Here is a 23027-nt window from a genome sequence, read left to right as displayed (position 1 = left end):
TTATATTGTTGATTCTTACCTAGGTGTTGATGTGGGTAGTTTAGATATTATAAGAGAAGTGATTGGGTTAAAAAGGTGGTACTATAAATATTACTAGGATGATGAAACTAAAAATGATGAGAAGGATTATGTTTCTTCAAATGAGAGATAAATGGATTGATAACTTATAACGAAAAACCTATTTTGAGGTGTATCAAAGTTGGAGAATGAATGGAAGTTAAACATTAAAGTGAATGATATTGATGTTGAAGTTAGTGAAAACTCTGACAATAATGATGAAAGTAATGAGGATGAAAGCGGCAAGGATAAATAGAAGCAGGAAAAAAAATTATTGATCTTATAATTGACTTTAGGAGTAAGACATTTAAGATGGATGTTGATAAATAGATTAAGTTTGCATAATATCAGATTTTCATTAATGTCACTTACTTCATAGATATTTTGAAAGAATAGAAACATAAATATCATTTGAAAAAAAATACATTAATAAAAAAAAAGGTTAGAGCTACATATATGGATGATGGTTGTAAGTGGAAGATATATACTTATTTGGTTCTCGGTAGTAAGATTTTATAATGAAATCTTTAGGAGATCAACATAATTGTGTTAGTCTTGGAAATATAAAAATAGCTAATTTTAATTGGGTAGCAAAGAAGTTACTTCCAATAATTAATGTTGACTCAAATATTTTCAATGACACTCTAAATAAAACTTTGGATGAAAAATTTTAAATTAAACCATACCTGATATAACTACGAAGATCTAAGACTAAGATTATAGTTTTTTTTTTTTTTTTTTTTATGAAAAGAAGTCATAGTCTTAAAAGAATACATCCCAAGTTTTGATGTGTTAATAGGACATGATCTTAACTAAAACTCTAAATTACATTCACCAAGAAAGTTTTAAAAAATATATGTATGTTTGAAGACGATGAAGTAATGATTTGTTAATGGATATAGACCTTTTATTAAGATCGATAAAATCATCTCAAGAGTCTTAATGGAGAAGTTTATTGTCAACAACTGGTTTGAAAGGTAATAATAAAATTTTCCCCTTGCATAAGTTGTTGATGAGTGTGAAAACAAGGACACATGTAGATGGTTTTATATGCACTTTATTGATAAATCAAGCATAGAATAAATGAGATACCTTTTTTGCATCATGTCTGACAGACAAAAGGTGTATATCCCATTTGCAGCTAATGATTTTTTATGTAACTTTTGCAACCCCTTTGATGTTTTCATCTTATTTGATGCAAGTTTTGTTCACAGAGTCTACCAAAAGCTGTAGCAGAGACTTTCCCAAAGGCAACCCACAGACACTATTATAGACACTATTTCAAATATATTTATGCTAATAGAAAAAAGAAAAGATTCCATGGTTTAGAACTAAAGATGTGATTTTAGGTCGCCTCAAAAGCCTACACAAATCTAGAATACAATAACCATGTGAAGGATATTAAGGTTGTAAATAATGGAGCTTTAAATTGGTTAAAAAATCCCTAAAGGGTAGTATTGCATTTTTTTTTCTAGTATAGATCATATTTAACCACATTAAAGGATCATATTAACTCGAAAACAACACTCTTATTTTCAGACTTCCAGAATGAACTTCGAAGCAGCACATCACTCTCCAAACTCGTTAAATTGGACATAGTATCGACAAGATTTATGATTACACAGAGATGAACAACCTGTTTCTCACGCATACACACTGCATAAGCAACCATGCTGGCTAACAAGGAAGATGAAACTGTCTGTCTGCATAGCCCATGTTTCGTGATTGGTCCCAAAGGCTAAGGAACTGGAGGGTCCACTGCATTTGCATGATCCAAAACTAAATGTAACTCCTGGATTCAAGGCACTCGTTGTCTGCAATGAAAACTCGGCCATGACAGTATCATTGATCCCATGTCCACAGGACATCTAAATTGTTATCCTCACTCCTTTCTTCTTCTCTACTAGAATAGGAAAACTCACTGCTTCCAAGGGTGATCAAATTTGATTCGGATCGGTTTTTATTAAAAAAAAAGTAATCAAACTAAATTTTTTTTTTAAAAAAAACCGAAACCGGTTCGAACTGGTTGGTTTTGATTTGGTTCGGTTTTTTAGGGAAAAAACTGGTTGAAACCGGTTTGGCTTGGTTTTTTTGATTTGACTCGGTTTTTTTCCGGTTCGGTTTATTTTTTTTGTTTTATGCTTATAAAACCGATACCAAACTGATCAGTTTTTTTAAAATTTTAATTAGTTTTTTTATGGTAACATTTTTTTAATTATTTTTTTCTCAATTTTCTTGGATTCTCGTTTTTTTCTCACCATACTGCTTTCACACATTCACAGTCGCACGCGGCCCATAAGTCTACTAACCGACAATCACGTGCTAGTGCTAACTAGAGTGTGTTTGGTATTGTGGTAGCTGTTGTGGTTGTGATTTTAAAAAAGTTGTTTTATAAAAAGTACTTTTAGTTGAGGTTGGTTTGAAAAAATAGATGTTTGGTTAAAACTGTGGTTAAAATTGAGGTTGAAAAAAAAATAATTTAATATGTTTGTTTAAAATAATACTTTTCAAATTGAGGTTATAAAATAATTAATATATATATATATTAATATTGATGATTTTTAATTTAAATATTGTAGATTTAATTACTATTATTACATCATGAAATAAATAATATTGATATCAAATATTTTTTATTATTCCATGAAATTATGTGTAATTTCATAACGTATGAAATCTATCAAATAAAGACTACATTTTCCAAGATTTCTACTACATTTTCCAAGATTTCTTAAGCATACAGTAAAATGTTATCAAGAATAAAATTAAGGTTGTGATCAAATTCTGCAAATGCTATGTTATTAAACGATTTTTTTTTAATTTTTTAAATAAAACACAATTAAAAAAATAAAATTTTTTTAACTGAACCGGAACCGATTCAATACATTTATTTTTAGACCCGGCCGGCTAGAACATTGGAGTTCAACTCCACTGCTCACGTAGTGGAGTTGAACTCCACTGTCAGCTCCATTGTCAACTTTAATTAAGTGAAAAGTGGAGTAAACAGTGGAGTTTACTCCACTGTTCACTTAATTAAAGTGAACAATGGAGAGTTTCATTAACTGTACAAGAACACAGCAGGAAAAAGCATGAAAAAATTGCTTTAGCTTAACCTACGGTGAAAACTCAATTTTGGTGGTCCCCACAAGCCAAACCACAGCCACAACTTATAACCAAACACTGAATATTGAGTTTGAAAAAAAAAAGCAGCAGCTGCCGCGTTGCCAAACGGATTCCTAGTGTGGTCACTCAAAAACCTGAGTCACCCTAATTACAACCTCTATTTTAATTTCTTTAGCTTTTTCATAAGAAATAAGCTAATCTTTTCAGTCTCGTAAAAAAAGGCATGTGTACCGAAATTAAGGAATTTATGAGCATTAACTTCTCGGAAAAGCTTGAACTCCTAATCCTAGTGGATAAAGAAAGAACACTCTTGAATCTTAACCATCAAGCCATCCTTTTGCAGTTCATTATCCTTATAAACACTAAACAACAGCAACATACAGATAATTATTGCCTACCATGTACATTATGTAAGACAAATGGAAGGTAGTATTTAAGTTGATAAGCATAACAACAACCACCACCTTAATCATAGTATCGTCAAATTATGTATTAGGTTCAGCTCATGTGTTAACTGCTTAACAAATAATGTTAGTGGTCAGATCACATAAAAGCTTTCATCCTTAAATCATAAATATTCAAGCACGGTGAACATTAAACTTTTCTGGCTATAATAAAAGATATGGCCCAGTCAAATGAAAGAGAAAAGCGGTTACCTTAATCATTTTGTAGTAACTTTAAGTTGAAACATTGTGACAAAAAAAAAAAGGTTGGAAATTTCAATCTTTGAACATGAAGCCAAATATGTTGACAAATGAGATTGAAAGGACAAGAAAGCAGAGCCCTTTTGAGGTCACCTTCTTCAATCAAAGAGGCTCCTATTTTCCCCTGTTCCCATGGAACCTAAGAGCCCAAATCAATATCAACAACAGATGCCCTCTTTCTTGAATCCTCCACAAGAAGCAAGCATGTCAGAGAACAACATCAGCAACAATAACAACAAGCCTGCAGAGATCGAAGATTTTCAAAATATGATTGCGGACAAAGATGATAGCAAGAAGAAATTAGCACCAAAGAGAAGCTCCAACAAAGACAGGCACAAGAAAGTCGAAGGTAGAGGAAGGAGGATAAGGATTCCAGCTATTAGCGCGGCCAGGATTTTTCAATTGACGAGAGAATTGGAGCATAAATCTGATGGAGAAACAATTCAGTGGTTGTTGCAACAAGCAGAACCATCGATTATTGCTGCGACTGGTACTGGGACCATTCCTGCATCAGCTCTTGCAGCTGCAGGGGCCTCTGTTTCAGAGCAGGGGGACTCTGTTTCAACTGGATTGCATGCAAAAATGGAAGGGTTGGGACCAGGAGTTACTGGGTCCAGAGATAGGAATGATTGTACCATGTCGAATACTAAATTAGGAATATCTAATGTGGCAACTGGGGTCTGGCCATCTGTTGGTGGAATTGGGTTAGGATTTGTTCCCAATTCTGGTCAATCAACATCGAATTTTGGAAACGAAAACTCCAGTACTTTACCGAAATATGGGTTCCAAGGGGTTGAGTTTCCAAATATTAACATGGGTTTAATGAGTTTTTACTCCATGTTTAGTGGCACTAACCAGCAACTTCCTGGCTTGGAGCTTGGACTTTCACAGGATGGCCACAGTGCGATGTTAAATCCTCAAGCTTTGAGTCCCTCTTACCATCAGATGGTGCAGGGTCGTGGTGTCTTAAATTCGTTGAATCAAGAAAAGCAGCAAGAGCAACCTCCTGATAAAGATGATTCCCAAGGATCAAGGCAGTAGAAATACGAGATAAGTTTCTAATGGATGGATATCCATTAGAAATCAGTAGAATAGTAAAGCGTACAGTCCCATATTTTCTTGCCTTTGAGGACTAGAAATGAGTGCAAGACTTGATCTGTACCGGCCAATCTCTTGATCAACAGTTTCATCTAAGTTTACTAAAACAGGTGCTTTTCTGCCTTTCTTTAGTTCTACAAGTCAATGAGTACATATTTTCTTCGTTTCTTATTTGGAAGTATTAATAAAAAATAAACTTCTTCTAACTTGTCATATGCAGGTTGAGATTTGAAGATAACATGGTTTGAAGTTTACATTTGGAGTTTGTTTCATTTAAGTTTTTGCGGGAGTGTTGTTTCACAAATATTTTGGTGCAAGATGATCAAAAGAAAAATATTTTTGCCACTATTAGACCTCCATGTTTCCTGTGTTTTCTTGCCTATATTTTCAAGAATTAATGTTTCTCTGAAAGATAAAATTGAGTAGTTTATAGCCCTGTTTAAACAAGATACACTTTTCTTGAATAGTCACCCTGGGAATCTTGTTAAACCAATTTCTCTGGTTTCTTTCGCTCGATATTGTTTCCTGCATTAACCGCAGCCAAAACGATAACCTTTCTGAATCAAGCAACATATAGCTGGTTGGGTCCTTGAAGTCATCCCTTTAAGCTATTTTACCTTTGGAAACAAGAAAGAAAGTGTGAGCTTCATTGCCTGCAGCGTCACATGGCTACAAGCCTACAAGTTATACATTTCCATTTTGAGAAAAAAGGTCAGTTCTCACCACAGAATGTTTTCCAATCTTAAGCATAGATATTTCATGGCGGTACAGTCCTGAGTGATTTAATAATCAGGTTGAATGCACATTTCCTTGAAACTCACTTTTTTCCCTAGTGAAAATCTGCTTTGCATTATCGGCAGTCAATGCATGAAATTTCGCTTCTTCCTCTCCAAGGAGGAGTTCTCGTAGGTCCTAACACAGATTGACAAATGCCTGCTTAAGTGATCATTATCCAATTAACTTAAATCCTAAGCAGCTAAGACTGGTGGGTATGAAATTGATACTGCATTTCTCCGCGGGGTGAACACAGCTCACCCCCTCAGCTTATGCTGAAACTGACTCTAATTTCCACCTGAAAGATTTCTTCTTCTTCTTCTTGGTGCCAGCATCTAAAAATATCTGGAATTTCTTATAGCTCTCAAAGAAGAAGAAGAAGAAGAACTTGCCCCTTCATTTCAAACTTTGCTACGCTCTTACAATTCCATGAATCTGGAGAATAATGAACGATGTCCATGAAGTCCAATATATGATCCCCCCCCCCTTCCCCTAGTTTTTCCTGAGATAATGTGATATGAACGTCTTTAATCCAGACACTAGTTGAGCTTTATATTTTATTGTAATTTGACAGGCGTTTTGGTATATCTTTTAATCCAAGCTATACCTTGTGGATTTGTAATGTGCAACCAACGGGCGTTGTAGCTCAATGTATTCTCATTTTGCTTGAAGGAGGGAGTGAGGTCGTTTTGGGTTCAAATTATAGTCTTGTTATTTTTCTCAAGAAATCTTCAAGTTCTACTCTTAGTTATCATCCAAAAAAACAAAAAAAAGGGACAAACCTAGGCAAGATATCGAAAAAAAATGATAAAATGAAGCTTACAAGTCCCAACAATATGCTAATGCCTCCCCAGGTGGCTTTATCTTATCAGGATTTGTATATCTTAGATTAGGCAACATGGCCTAAGCCCAACCAGGCATTCGCCAGTATTTGACAGCAGTGACCCAGAAAACTTCTTTAATCCACCTTCACTGGTACACCAATTCATCCCCAACACCAAATAAATTGTCCCCAACCAGTATACTTCTCTTTTTGTCAGGAAATAGAGATCGGAATCCGATATTGCTCGAGGAGAGGAAGGATGTGGATATCAGCAAGGACGGAACTACTTGTTAGACGGGGAAGCCTGGTTTCCGGTCTATCTTCTCTTTTGCTTTATTTTATTTTCAAATTCATCCTCGTGTTCTTTTATATGGTACCCCTAGTTGTGAAGTTTCAAATCTCTCCTGGACGGTAGAAACCCAGGTCGAGATATCCCAAAATTTGATTTTTTTTAGTATTTGTTATTTGTTATTGGGCTTATATTGAGGTGGGTTCCTGATTTGAAGGAGCTGAAGAAGAAGATGGTGAAGATCTCCTCAATCCTTGAGGTGTTGATGAAGTAAGTGCTGACTAATGAGAGGATGGTTTGGGTGTAACAATGGCATGCCTAGAATTCTCTCTGAATTTGAAGGCCAGGACAAAGAATGTTTTTGAGATGACCTGACCATCTGAAAAGAAGACTACAGTCCTGAAAATTACTTTCTTTTCTTTTTCTTTAAAGGACACTTTAGTCCTTTAATTAATTATAACGACAAACATATAATATTTCAAAAAACATTTATTGAGTTTCTTCTCAATCTATAAATTTATTATCAATTATGTTAACAATAATATATAAATACGAGAGAGATTATTCTAAACAAACTTTAGAATGTTTCAGATAATTTTTCACGTCGCTGCTTCCCTCGCTTTCTAGGATTCAAACCTCAAGATGTTGCAACATTCAAGTAAATTAATAGCGTTTAAAGATTGTTTTTTTTTTTTTTAATTAAAGATTTTTAATTTAATTTTTTGTATTATTTTAATATTAAAAATAAATTTTAAAAAATATTTTTATTTATGAATAAATAACATTTTAAAACAAAACAATTACTGCTTCTTTTGAAGTGTGTACACAAAGACTTATCGGGAATGAACATTAACGAATTCACTTTGAGTATTATAAGTGTGTTTGAAAATGTAATTGCGGTTATTTTTTAAAGTATTTTTTATTTGGAATTGTATTAAAATAATTTTTTTTTTATTTTTAACATTAACATATTAAAATAATTTAAAAATATTAAATAAATATTAATTTAAAATAAAATAAAATACAAAAACAAAGAAGTGGTTGGAAACTCAAGACTTCATAATATGCTTGATCTGGTACGTGCATGATGACTTCATAATGTAACCCTATAGCCAGTAAGCGGACAAAATTTATTACTTTTCCGAAAACAACGGAACCGCTTGTTACAAGTGGACAGTTCAACGTTGTGAAGTGGCCAGATTGGCTAGTGGTCCAAATCAAATGGGTTCTTGGACCACTTACAGATGAATTTGGGTCCAGTCCATTAAGGATGATGGCATACAGCACACATTGACACTTCCCTTGCCTTGCCGGAACATGTTTTTTGTTTTTACTCTGTAGGATCCAAATTCGATCCAGCGAAGAGGAGGGTTGGCACTATTCAAAAAACTTTGAATTACCTGGTAAGATTTTTTTAGATCTCTCGAAGAATAAAAAATCCGGGTCATTCTCCTAAATAAATTTCAAAAATCCTGGATAAGAGTAAAAAAAAATAAATTGGGGCGCCCTGAATTTACCCAAAATTCTTTATTGTTTTTTAATTCATTAATAAATAAGTAAACTGTTCATAGATAATTATTATTTAATAAAGCTCGAATTGTCTAGAGTGTATTGAGCTATACTCGGAAAAAATAATCATTTTTTAATTTTTCAAACGAAAACTTGGAAAACAAATTAAGAATTTAAGGAAAAAAAATTATTGACAATTTTTTTTCTCTCGGAATCACCCGAAAGCTCAACCTAGTTAAGAAATAGTGATTTTAAAAGCAAGCTATCTAGAATCACTCTAGAATTCACAATCACTCGTATGGATGCTGATTATGATGTTTTTTTTTTATGTTTCGTTTGATAATGACATTGATTATTGACTAAACTTAAGGAAGCTATAGTCTAAAAGTTTTTATTATTATTATTAATGTGGGTGTTTGAGTCAGTTTGCGCGTATCTCGATTAATCTTACAAATTCTTAAGTTAATGAGCACGTAAATCTTTAAAAATCTATTTTTACTTGCACTACTCATTGTCTCTAAACAAGTCGAGGGTTCATGTTGTCGAATGTTAGTTGCCAAATGGTAAATGTTGTGGAAGGTTTGATAGGATGGACTTAGGTTTTATATATAATCCCTAGAATTGCACTTGATTCTACATGAATAATTGTAGAGTTTCATTTTTAGTAGTTAGGCATTGAGTCCATGCCATTCACAGAAAAATTGGTTCATCACTTATAAATAATTATATATATAGAAATTATGAAATTGAAGTGTTTGGTGAACATACAAGATTGAATTATTGTTTCATGATGTACATAATTTATAAAAAAAGATCGTGTAACATGTTTATCATGTCTTAATTATTATTTTTTTATACAACAACCAAATACTATTTAAAATATTGATTATTTGGATATAAGAGAAATACGTAAGGATTATCAATAGAATTTAAATGGGTTAAGAAAAATAGAGTGTTTAATCTTGTTAAATAATGTAATGACAACATAGATAATCTCTTCCATGTCAATCTATTTGCTTTCAGCTGTGAAATAAAATATGATCACCAAGTTTTCAGAAAATGCTGATAAATTACCTAAAGTAACTGGCATCCATTGCTTCCACTCATACTTCCTTCTTCTTCCTCTTCTTTTCTCAGGGGGGAGGAAGTTAAATTTCGGGAAAAAAAACAATTGATTCTTTACCTCAAGTTGTCACCTGTGAGTGGTGCAGAGGATTGCTCACTGACTATCATCGAAAGGACAAGACATATCACAGCCAAATGAGCAGCGATGATTTTTTAAAGGTTTTTTTTAATTAAAGATATATTAAAATATTTTTTTATTTATAATATCAACACAAGATATTAAAAAAACATTAATTTATTATTATTATTTAAAAAATAAAATATATTTTTGCAACATGTATAGAGCAGGAGCTAAAAGAGGCGGATGACTCCCTTGCCACGGCAGGTGGGCCTTGTATATATAACCTCTACCTCCTGGCTTGGTACGGACATCTGTCCCTTTGTCCTTCCCTCTACTTTTGATTTAAATAAACACCAATGAGCTTGATGGCTTGATGCCATGTAGCATAGGTATTTGGTACATTTAGCATTTACCATAAAAGTTAATTTAGTAATTTTTTTTTTATTAGACCAACTTACACATATCTAGACTAATCCCACGGGTTTTTAAATTAACGATCATATAAGTCTCAAGTCAAGATTGTCAAAAATATTTTTTTGACACGACACGGAATATACAATATAAACTTGAATCGTAAAATCATAAGTAAAATATTTTAACTAATTATATATTAACAATTTCAATCAAGTAATAATTAACAATATAACACAATTAAAATAAACAATAGAAAAATTCAAACACCTTTATTTTGTTCACATTGATTCCTCTATTTCTTGGACAAATCGACCAACTTACTTTGTTATTTACAAGAAATGAATCCCTTTAAATTTTTATAGATCATTTAACATTAATTACTCCAAAAGTCCAACATGCCAATTTGTATTTTTTTTATTTTATATATTTTATAGCTAAAATAGAGTAATATATCAACTGATATGTTAATAGTTTACATAAAAAAGTGTGAAGAATGAATATGTATTTTAATTTTATGAAAATAAAATCCACAAATAATTTATATTGTTAAAAAAATTGTAATAATTATAGTCAAAATCAAGCCCTTGATTTTCAAAATTACACAAGTTTTGCAAGATACAATTTTAAAATAATAAAAATGTTAAGGTGCAGATTACCAAAATACACAATTTTATATTTTTTTCAAACTCGTAAAATCAGTCCGATTTTACCAAGTTTGAATGAATTTGACTGATTTTACTAATTTTCAAGTTTTAATCTCATTTGACACGTTAGATATATGTTGACTGATAAAATCGTAAAATTTAAGAGTTAACTCGTTTTTTTAACAATATTATCTTTAGTAATTATAATATTAGTAATCATATTGCTTAAATTTCAAATCATAAAAAAAACAAATTTCTAGATTCCAAGCTCTTGTTACTGAAGATCTGCTAGATGGTTAGTACTATTAATTTTATTGTTTGCCAAAATTGAGTTCAACGGAATTTTGGTCTATTCAGCTTTAAAATTATGGGGACTCAATTGTCCGATGGGACTCTTTAAAAAATAAAACAATATAATATGGACAACCCCATTAAAAAAAAAACCTAGCTCACTCATGTCACATGTGATACTGTCCGAAATGACCAGAGTTGCATGTAATACTGTCCGAGATTACTAGGACAACAAAAATTTCAACGACTCTGAATCCCTCTAACCTCCATGTGCACAAGAAACGGGCATGGGTGACTCCATTCCTGTGGTCTGCTGTTTTTCTATTACTCCCACATGTTCTCTTTTTTATATACTTAAATTGATTCCCTGTGTTATGTTGCCGACTGCCACGTTGTTTTTAAAAATGTAAAAAAGATGTGCCCACATTGTTAATGTTTCTTTTTTTTTTACTGTTAAAAAATATTTTAACAACAAATTTAAAAATTTATCAATACATTTAATTAAATAAACTAAGAATTATACATATATATATGTATGTATGTATGTATAAATAATACTAAATTTGTTAATTTCATCCAAAGATTGAGTTTAAAACTGAAATAAAAATGTTGTTTTTTATAAGAGAAAAAATCAACACTTTATTTTAGTTTGAAATTGAGTTCTAAAATATTAATTAGTTTGAGTAAATAACATTAAATCTTATTTTACCAAGCAAAGCATTAACTCAACATCAAAACTTATTCTTAACAGCACAAGAGTTCCATATAAATACCTATTAAGAAATTCTATCTTCATTTTTTTGTTTAATTTAAGAGAAATACAAAAGAGTATTTATAATACCTTTAAACTTATAAAATCAATAATAAACTTGTGATTTAAATGATTTTGATTAAATTTATCAATTTTACATGAATTGAATTTTTAAATTTTTGAAAATCATAATTTTACTAGTATAATTCTTTCTTTCAATGAACTTTATCAAATGGTGTGAAAAAAGGTATAAAAGAAAGATGTGCTATCGCTATCATATAATGTTTTCTTGTATCACAGATTCCTACCAGCAGCACACCACTCCCCCCGGTATAAGACACTAAATACATATTCGGATTCCAAGGAGTGAGGGGTGAGAAGGATTTCCATAACCAAATATACTGATGTATAAAATTGGAACATCAAATGATTGTGATTCTATATTTCTGCAAGTAGCCAAACCAGTCTATTTAGGGAAGGGGAGGGTAGATACAAGATTTCTTGTTCTTTTTTTTAAAAAAAAAACTAAAAGGGATTGATATTTTCCATTAATATCCGAGAAGAAACATTGTGAATTCAAGTATTGTGTTAACTATTTTTGCCATTCAATGCATTGAACGGTCACCTGCTTTCAGGGGTGGAGTTGTTTTTTTTTTCGTATGATTAAAATAATATTACTTGTCAATTAGTCGGATGTAATATAGTAAATTTATGTTTTTTAAATTTTATGAAATTACCCTATCACCCTTGAAAGCTAAAAAAATAGGCCTTTGTTGGGGGCTTTTGTGTATTTCCAACTTTAGTTGCATAGTTAAAGGACATGATAACCTTAAAAACTAAAAAATTCTGGCCTTGCAAAAGAATTTGTTTTTTTTATCTTTGTGTATTTTTTATAAAGTAAAATGATATGTCTGGACTTTGACTTAAAAAAAATCTAAGCCTAGCTAGGGAAGGTGTGTCTGTCTTTTCCATACTTTTTTTTTTTTTGATATTAGAATTGTCTCTGGGCATTTTAATAATTTTAATTATTAAAATATTAATAAATCAATATATAAGGTGAATGTGTGCAACGTGTCATTATCTCTCCGTCAAATTAGTGGCACGTGAGACGTATTATGATGGTTAAAATCCATCAATTGTCATGTCATTTGACTCGTCACATGACGGTGCAATTATTAGTATGGCGTGTTTGGCCTGGTTAGCGGCGATTTGACGATGATGAAGGTTTTATTTTCAATTATTGCTCTTTTTTATCCTTTTCAATTTAATAACTATTTATTGTCTTTCAATTATTTTTCTCTGTATGATTTAGTTCTTATTATTTTTATTTTTTATTTTTTAAAAAAAAATTATGATTGAGAATTTTGCTTCATTATTTTTTCGTGTTTGTCTTTTATAGTCATGACTCAATCCACCAGTTTTGATAATTAGCCCAATTTAAATTTCTATCTTTTTTTAAAATCCTTTTTAAAAATTAATTTTTTTTTAATTTTTATCATTTGACATTAACTTGTTGGGTCTTGAGCTTCGTGATTTGTTTTGATTTTTTTGTGAGGTTATCTCCATTTCATATCACCGGGTTGTGGGTTATTAAAGTTCAGCATTTTAAGCATCAAATGGTGTATTTTGATTTTAATTTTTTTTAAAAAAATTTCCTTTTTATTGAACATAGTCCTCACTCACTTGATTTTTATTTATGTTTTGATTTTTTTTTGTGAATATGTGGACTTCAAAATTTTCAATTTGGCCCTTCATTTCAATATTTGATGGTACTTTAGGTTTTGGCTCTCAATATTTTGGTTTTAAATTTTTATTCTTGACATTTTTATCAAAATTTAATTTATTTTTTCTCATCATCTAATCCATAATCTTGGTTTTTTTTTATTCTTTTTATATGATATGGAGGTTGTTAACTTTTTTTTTAAAAAAAAAAAAAATACACTTATGACGCTTTGTCATCATTTTTTTTACGCTTTAAAAAAATCAAGTTGGCCCGTAACAAAACGTTGGCAAGCTATTTAATTTTTTTTTCTAAATGAAGAATCTAAATAAAAAGACAAAGTGATCTCTCCCCCATTATATATGTTTAGTGTGTGTTTGGTAATGTGGTGCAATATATTTTTTTTAAAAAATATCATTTGAAAAAAAATATTAAAATTATTTTTTTTAGATTTTTTTTTATTTTTAATCTGAACACATTAAAATTATAAAAAAAAAATATTACCAAAAACACCATTATGATATATCTTCCACACGAACACATTTTTAAAACACTTTCAAACGCCTTTTCAAATATAAAAATAAATGATGCCTTAGCATCGAGTAAAAGGATGAAAAGTTACTTTTATAATTTTTATGTCGCTTTTACTTGTGTTTGGTTGAAGAAGATGAGAAGTTTCTCGAAGATTAGCATTTGACTTAAAAAATGAGGTTAAGTGTTAACTTTGCAATGAGGGAGGGGTAAGGAAATTTTAAATGGGGAGAATCTTGAAGTCCCGTGTCCTTTCCATTTTTTTAATTTAAAATTATTTTATTCTTATTTTTTTTTTCATTCATTTATATTTCATTAAATCATAAGCCACTTAACACTTGTTATATATTTAATATTTTCATTAAATCTTAATTCTTTAACAATTTTTTTTTTTTTAATTTTAACTTTATACCAAACACAAGCTTATCGAGGAGCTTGCCATTAAACCAAGGGAAGAGAGAGTAACCCTAAATCCAAACAAAATCCAACCCAGATGTGAAGATGATTAATGTTGTCACCCAGATGAAGGGGGACCCTGAAGCGCAGCAAAATCTTGCTACATTTTCATGTGAACCTGAGATGGACCCAAAGTGAAAAAATGGGTGTCAATATTTATTTTTTAAAAATTAATCTTGATACAAGTATATTAAAATAATCTTGAAAAAATAATAATTAAAAAAAATCAATATTTAATGTAACGCCTTTTGAAAACCAGTTAGAAACTCTGAAGTCCGTAGAGTATTAAGACGTAAGACGTTCTATTGACAAAAAGGAGTCTATAAAACCAGGGCAAGAAATGTTGAAAACCCACTTACACTAGCCAAAGAAAAACTTGGAGCCGCCTTGTGAAAGGATACCAATCAATAATCACAAACCCTCAAACGGAGAAGAAGAGTAGACCAAGTTCTGGGAGGAGGGGGCGTAGGTAGGCCCCATGTTACCAGGCGACAACAAGCCTGTTTGACAGTGCCCCGTCCCTTGCTTTCTCCTCTCTTCTCTTATGCTGATTAATCTTTCTTTTCTTTTCTTTTTTCAAGGGATTAGTGTTGTTAATGTGAAGTCCCTCCAAAACTCTTCGTCCAAACCAAGAGCCAACCCAACAAACACACAACACAACCAAGGGCGGAGCTAGGAATTTTTTCTATCCTGGGCTATAATATAAATATACATAAATTATTTTTTAAAATCAATTATTAACTTGTATATATAAATTTATCAAATTAATAATAAAGTTTCAATCCAAATACATAATACAAAATATAAATAAAATAAAATTTAAAGTATATAAAATTGAAAATAAAAATAAAATACAATATCAAAGTTGCATCCTTCGATGTTTTGTAGAATAAAATTCATCTATGATCGAATCCGAATCAATATCTTCAACAAGCTCTTGTTCGAAGTAAATCATTATAGAATACGTTAAGAACTATTCTTTTATTTTATTGCGAAGTACAATTTTAACATGTTTTATAGCTGAAAATATCCGCTCTGTTGTGGCAGTGTAGACAAAGTCAAAACAAGATGAATTAACTTGTCAATCAAATGATAGTGCTGTAATTTATTTGTTTCAGCTAATCCTCGACATAATTCAGAAATGATAGACATTATGGGTAAGCAAAAAATCCAAAAAACCGATTAAATCAAGAAAATAAAAAAACAAATTGAAAAAACCGAACAATAAAAAAACTGATTAAACCGATTAAAATTTTAAAAAAATTGACTAGTTCGTTTTCGGTTTTATAAGCTTAAAACCGAAAAAACTAAGCCAAACCGGAAAAATCGAGTCTACCGATTTGAACCAGTTTTTGTTCTAAAAAACCAAACCAAACCAAAATTGTTCGATTGGAACAAGTTTCGGTTCAGTTTAGGTTTTTTTCAAAAAAAAAATTTTGGTTTGGTTACTTTTTTTTATAAAAACCGAACCGAATCGAAAATGATCACTCTTAGTAGATATATTTTGAAAGCTCTTATGATGAATCACATCAATCTCATAATGCTCTAGCTAAAATCTTAAATAATATATTTCTTGTTCATTGAAATCTTCAGGATAAAATTTCTCAGCAAGCTTGGAAATAGCATCGCTTTAAATGATTTAAAGTTGTCCTTAAGTTCTAAAGTAGAGTTAGATATAATTTATATTTTTTTATTTGAATTATTTTATAGAATTGAAATTTTTTTTTCAATTTCATATCCTTGTAATTTTTAAATTTATTATATTTGATTTTCATTCTTTTGATTACTATTTATTTTATTTAATTTTTTTTTTGCGATTTTATCCTCCATTTTTTATTGTTATGTTTTTAAATTTTATATATATATATATATATATATATATATATATATTATTTCTTACTTTAACATGATCTGGGCTTCTTGGTTGAGCCTGATTTTAGAATTTAATGAGTTGAGAATTTGGGATATTAACCTAAGTTTAGGTGATTTGTCTGAATTTATTTTTTTAAGTTCAAGTTTTTTTATTTCAGTTTCATCTTTCAACATTTAATTTAATTTGTTTTTTTTTTAAAGTAGGGGAAAAAACTCAAAAATTAAGTTGTTTTTTTTTTTAAACTTTACTATGCAAGATAATTGAAATTTTTGTTAAAAATAATTTAGTGGTCGGAAAAAAAAATGATAGAACTCCATTTGCGTTTTAGTCTGTTAAAACCAGACTTGATGGATATTTTATTTCCTAGCTTTTGTTCTTGAAAATATGCTTCTTTAGTAACTGTGAATTTTTTTTTTCCCACCCTGGGCTACAGCCCTCCTCAGCCCTGTAAGTATCTCCGCCCTTGAACACAACATAATTCAGAATTCAGAATCCAAAGGTACAAAAAACTGATGACACTGATGGATAGAAAGTACACCAGCAAACCAAAATAAAGCCAACCCATTTCTCTACGTTTTTGAAACACACAGACATAATCCTCTGCTTTGGTTTTATAAATCTCTCCTTTTTCTTGTTCTTCTTCCTGTTCTTGTTCTAGTTGTTATAGAGAATATGGACTGCTGGTCTCGTCTCACGATAGATGATGAATTTGAGAAGCTTGTAATTCGAATGAACCCTCCAAGGTGAATTTACTTTTGTTTGCTTTTAATTTCATTTAACGTGCGAGTTTTTTTTTGAATTGAAAGGGGTGGTTGTGTTTTCTTGAAATTTTCATTTCTTGAGCTCAAAGTTCAGATTTTTTTAAGGATTTGGCAGTATGCGTGTGTGATATTGTTTTTTTGTCTGTGTTTAATTTTGCAGGGTCACAGTTGATAATGCCTCAAGCAGGAAAGCCACTTTGATTGAGGTGTTTGATTGAATCATTTGGATGTTATTGGTTCGTTTTATGAGCTTTTGTGAGTTTAAAGTCTGTAACTTGATTTTGTTTTGCTGATAATTTTCAGGTTGATAGTGCTAATAAGCGTGGTAGTTTGTTAGAGGTAGTTCAGGTCTTGACTGATTTGAATCTTTTAATCAGACGAGCTTACATTTCTTCAGATGGAGAATGGTTCATGGATGGTTAGTTTTTTGTCCTTTGCCTTTTCATTCAAGTTTGGTGGCTCTGTATGTCAATTAATTGTTGTTGATTTTCTCGTCTTAAAATGGTTCTTTTGCAGTGTTTCACGTTACAGATCAACATGGGAATAAGTTATCCGAGGATGATGTGGCTGAAAGAATTCAACAGGTAGGTCTGCTAAACTGGCCTCCATTTTAACCAAAACTGGAAAATGAAAATCTTTACATTTATCGTTTCCATGTGAAAGTGGAATTAAAGAGACTTTAAAGCATATAACTTTGGTGCTCAGTCCTGACTTCTTTTCTAAATGTTTTATGCCCTAATGGAGCCTTAGCTCCAGCAAGTGCCACTGTGTTTTTAGCCATTTCACTCGTCATTAAATTTTGACAAGAATCCGAGAGCAAGGCCTCATTTTTTGTGCACATTTTTAGACTATAGTACTTCTATTCTCACTGAATTCCAATTTTTCTTTCAAAAAGGAGGTAGAGAAATTCATAGAGAAGTTCAAAACTGTTGAAATTGGTTAGATATATAAATGTCATGGAAGGAACAGACAAGTCAAATTGTATAGAATTCCAGATGCAGTGAGGAAGTCACTGGGCACTTCTTTTTGTGGATCCAAGTCCTTTAAATTAATTATTCTCCTTAGTTTCGCTCAAGGAGATAATGAAAGGAGCAGACGAGGAAGAAATGGTGGCTGTTGTTTGGTCTCTACTATGAAAGTTTTACAACAATATGTGTGGAGCCATGTAAGTCTCAAGTCATGTTCATGAATTAATTTACATGTCACAGTCACTGGGACCAAGAGGACCAAGCTTCCGATCCTTGAGACGGTCTGTGGATGTGCAAGGAGCTGCGGAGAACACAACCATTGAATTGACAGGGAGCGATCGACCAGGCCTGCTTTCAGAAATTTTTGCTGTTCTTGCTGACCTCAAATGTAATGTGGTGGCCTCAGAAATATGGACCCACAATTCAAGAATGGCATCTGTTGTTTACATCACTGATGAGGCTACTGGATTGCCAATTGATGATCCTGATAGGCTCGCTAAGATCAAACAACTTCTCCTATGTATTCTAATGGGTGATAGAGATAAACGAAGTGCCAATACAGCTGTGTCCGTGGGTTCCACTCACAAGGAGAGGAGGCTGCATCAGATGATGTATGCTGATCGTGATTATGACGTGGATGATGCAGATTGTAGCTCAGCAAGTGAACGCAACCGTTTTGTAACGGTGGAAAACTGTGTAGATAAGGGTTACACTGTTGTGAACCTGAGGTGTCCAGACCGGCCGAAGCTAATATTTGATACAGTGTGCACGTTAACTGACATGCAATATGTAGTATATCATGCAATTATCATAGCTGAAGGACCGGAGGCTTGCCAGGTTACTCTTTATTCCTTCAAGATGCATTTAATAATTCTGTTCTTTTTTTTTTTTGACCAAACAAATGCTTTTTAAACATTGCTACGGAGGATCTCATTTGTTACTTGTAATACAGGAGTATTTTATTAGGCATATGGATGGGTCCCCAATTAATTCCGAAGCAGAGAGGCAAAGACTAATTAATTGCTTGGAGGCTGCTATTAGGAGGAGAACTTCTGAGGTACAGATATGCTCAAGTTTGATTTTAATGCTAGTTTCAAACTTGTCAACATCTCACTAGTATTTGATTTATTGAACTGTACGTCTTGATGCAGGGCGTAAGATTGGAACTTTGTTCTGAGGACAGGGTCGGCCTTTTGTCTGACGTGACTCGCATTTTTAGGGAAAACGGTCTTTCAGTCACTCGAGCTGAGGTTACTACCAGAGGTTCCCAGGCTGTGAATGTTTTCTTCGTCACTGATTCATCAGGACATCCAGTGAAGAGTGAAACTATTGAAGCAGTTAGAAAAGAGATCGGTTTGACTATACTTAATGTGAATGATGATGCTTACTCGAAGTCTCCGCCCCAGGAACGTGGGTTCTTGTCTTTAGGTAATATCTTTCGATCAAAGTCAGAGAAGTTCCTTTATCACTTGGGTCTAATAAAGTCAAATTCTTGAGCTGTTCAATTGCTAAACTAGGCTGGTCAGCCACGTAAATGTTGGATTGTTTGACTTAGCTGCACAGGTTGTTCCTTAGAGCTTTAGTTCACTTCCCTGTTGATCTTGGACGAGGCATCAAAGTTGCAATCAAATTTGAATTTGTAAAGCTTGTTGTAAATATCTTGTTCGAGCTTCCTTGTCCCCATGTGACTTTGTAAATATAGTTATACTGGCTCAAAAACTTCATCCAAAATGCAGCGCTGAGGGTCATTCTGCGTGATGGTTTAAGCGCTATGATCAACATGATTTGCATTTTGGATCCTGATGCCATGTAAAGGCTCCTTTAGTGCAGGATGCATTGCAGATTTGATTTTATTGGATCATTGAATTTGAGAGTGGTGATTCCATCGCACAGCTGTGCATTAATTTGATTGTATATTTCCTTTGGTCCCTCTCTTGGCATTTTTCTCATTAGCAGGTAACTCATGAATAGAGAGCAGGCGCTACAGTGCTGAAGATTATATTCCCCTGGCAACATTATGGCCTAGGCATACAAATATCCATTGGTGGGATGTTTTGGTTGTGCTTTCGCCTACCAAGAGTGTACAAAATGGTGATGTGTAATGAGACAGGGAAGTTTGATGGTGGTTCAACTTCCCTGTATATATATAGTAATAAGCCATCAAGATTGACTTTTTGCTGCAATTCCGACTAAAGAAAGTGCTTAGTGCTCATGATTCGATACAAGTTGGGTTGTGGTGGTGACATGCTTTGATTCAGGGCTTTCCTGAAGCAAGGGACACCTTCAAGTGCTCACGAGTAGGTAAGGGGCACTCCAAAAACGGTACACCCCAAACTAATCGCTCTTTTCCATGTGGAACAAGTAATTATGTGGGAACCCATCATTTCAAGGCCAATTTGCATTCCTGAATATGGCATGTTTTGAGGAATCTGTGAAAAAACTTGTTCTTGATTCAATTTATCCAATGCTTTTGGTTTCTTCTGTGCGTCCGTTTATAATTGGAGAGGGGCTGAACATGAAAGTCAGAGCACGATATCAACTAGTATGATTAAATGCCAGTATAGATGATTGATACAATCGATTCTATACTTCTAGCTTTTGATAGAGTTTCCAGTTCGGCCCTTGAGGGGTTGGATCATTCCACAGCGAGGAAAACTTTTAACGAGTAATTGATCAATCCTTAGATCATGCATGTGATAGACAAATAACATAATTATGACATGGGAAAACTCTAAAATGTAGGCTCGGCGATTGGATAAGAACGGGAATCTGAAGTCTAAGATCATAACGATGCAAATAGGAGACTTTGTTAGTGACTTTGTAATCATTTCGTAATTAAGACTTTCTAATGAACAAAGACAGCAGAAAAGTCACCGACAGTTCTCAACGGGGGAGGAAAGATGTTGCGTAATTCCACATCCTCCAGCACTCATTGATGTGTCTCTTTTCCCTTTCTGATTTATAGTTCTTATGATTATGATAGCTGCATCAGCAACGTAAACGTGGCCGGATAAGGATCTCACAAACGTCAGCCGCCAGTACATGTGGGGTCCTTTTTCTGGTGTCGTGGGACCCGGTGGCGGAAGAGGACTGGATCCTTGAACGAATAGAATAAAATGGTAGGTCTCGCAGTTGAGATACTCTATAAATCTTCCTCGAAGCACGTAAGTTGAGGAGATGGAGTGGTAGAATTTTTGAGACAGAATCATTATGTCTACTGTATCATGCATTACATTATTATTACGTTTACAACGTAAAAGACGAGTGTTGCTGGCTGCTTACTATGCAGAGAACGGAGATACGTAGCCAAATTTAACGTGACAACATCGAACAGCTGTTGTACCTGGCTACAAGTATAGTATTAAAATTGATTTTATTATCTTCATTGTTTAGGTTGTGTTAATTTTATGAAAAGTGTTTTTGAAAAACTATTTTTAAAATTTTTTTTTTATTAAAAAAATTAGTCAACAAAAAAACTTTTTAATCAATAGAAAATACTTTTCTGTTAAAGAAAAATTTAGTTTGATTTTCAGGAAAGTGTTTTTCTTTTATTTTGGATAAAAATCACTTTCTAGAAGTTGTGAAAATTTTAAAAATATCATATTATTTACTAATTATGTCAAATTTGATCCTCAAACTTTTGATTGCTATATATTTTGTTTGAATTTTTTTTTTTCAAATTCATCCCTTAAAATTTGATTTAATTTGATTTTTATATTACCTTTGATCTTTATTTTTATGATTGTTATTTACTTTTCTCTTATCATTTTTTAAATTGAAATTTTTTATTTATCAAATTTGGTCCTCATTCTTTTGATTGTTCCTTATTTTATTTAAAATAATTTATGAAATTATAATTATAATTATAATTATTTTATTTTCATCATCTTTTAATTTTTTTACCTGTTAGATTTGATCTCTATTATTTTGATTATTATTTATTTTATTTGAGATAATTTATGAAATTAGATTTTTTTCCAATTCCATTCTCATTCAACCTTTTAATTTGTAAGATTTGTTCTTTATTATTTTAATAAACTTGAAAAAAAAATATTAATAAGTTATTTTTCAGCTCATTTTTCATAACATAACCAAACACTGAAAAGTGTTTTCCAACTTATTTTTCATGACACTACCAAACATCGAAAAATAATTTACTTTTTCGGAATTCACTTTCCAAAAAAACCTCTTTTTTCAAAAAAACTACTTTCTTGCAAACAAACGGGGTCTAAAAAGAAGTTTTTTTTAAAATCTTGTTTAGGTTTCTTGTAAGCATAAGACATCATTTTTTTTCTCTATTTAAATGTTGTGTTGCATATATAAAATCAACATATATAATATTTACTGTTTTTTTCTCTATTTAAAATTGTTAGGAAATAATAGATAGGTATATGTCAATATATAATATATTAGTATTATTTTTATCTAATATAAAGATAAGAAAACCAACATATAAAATATTTCTAGAAAAATATATACAAAGTCAAATTATACAATAATCAAATGTAACAAACATAAAATTTTTATTATAAAATAGAATAGCATAAAAAATAAATTTATTTTCAATGTGTACTTCCAATCACCAATATCTTCTATCTATTTTTTATAATATGGTCAAACATAAAAAAAAAAAAAAAGAAGATAATTTTCTTAGAATTGGTTTTTATAGAATTTTTTATCCAAAAGAGTTTTGTCTCCTTAAGTTTATCAATCAACGCCCCTTCTAGGCTTTTAGCTACCACAAGTTTTTGTTTTTTAAAAAACATATATTAATAGTAGCAAACACAAGTTGATAGGAAAGTGTCGAGAAATAGCCGACTATATGCTCAGCTATTAATTATTTAACGGCAATTATTAAAATAAAACATCAACGACAACATCATCATCATCATCATGATGATGATGATGATGATGATGATGATGATGATGATGATGATGATGATGATGATGATGATGATGATGATGATGATGATGATGATGATGATGATGATGATGGTCATGAAAGTCACCCCACGAGAGTGGCGACGTCGTCGTCGGCGCAGTCATAATTAACAA

The 23027-nt window shown here is 31.8% G+C and overlaps 2 protein-coding genes across 2 annotated transcripts; both read left to right on the top strand.

Moving 5' to 3' along the window:
- Nucleotides 1–3901: 3901 nt before the first annotated feature.
- Nucleotides 3902–5338, top strand: LOC118054472 (transcription factor TCP20). Its single transcript, XM_035066069.2, has 2 exons — nt 3902–5092; nt 5203–5338. The coding sequence occupies exon 1, from the start codon at nt 4017–4019 to the stop codon at nt 4923–4925; it is 909 nt and encodes a 302-aa protein (XP_034921960.1). The 5' UTR covers nt 3902–4016; the 3' UTR covers nt 4926–5092; nt 5203–5338.
- An 11340-nt stretch (nt 5339–16678) lies between these two features.
- Nucleotides 16679–19886, top strand: LOC118054471 (ACT domain-containing protein ACR4). The gene is made up of 7 exons (XM_035066067.2): nt 16679–16986; nt 17165–17210; nt 17308–17422; nt 17521–17588; nt 18213–18809; nt 18925–19029; nt 19124–19886. The coding sequence occupies exons 1-7, from the start codon at nt 16916–16918 to the stop codon at nt 19466–19468; spliced, it is 1347 nt and encodes a 448-aa protein (XP_034921958.1). The 5' UTR covers nt 16679–16915; the 3' UTR covers nt 19469–19886.
- The last annotated feature ends 3141 nt before the right edge of the window (nt 19887–23027 follow it).

The sequence above is a fragment of the Populus alba genome, chromosome 3 (assembly GCF_005239225.2).
Source record: "Populus alba chromosome 3, ASM523922v2, whole genome shotgun sequence".
Lineage (NCBI taxonomy): Eukaryota > Viridiplantae > Streptophyta > Magnoliopsida > Malpighiales > Salicaceae > Populus > Populus alba.
The sequence above is the reverse complement of the archived record's forward strand: the minus strand, read 5'-3'. Positions and strand labels throughout refer to the sequence as shown.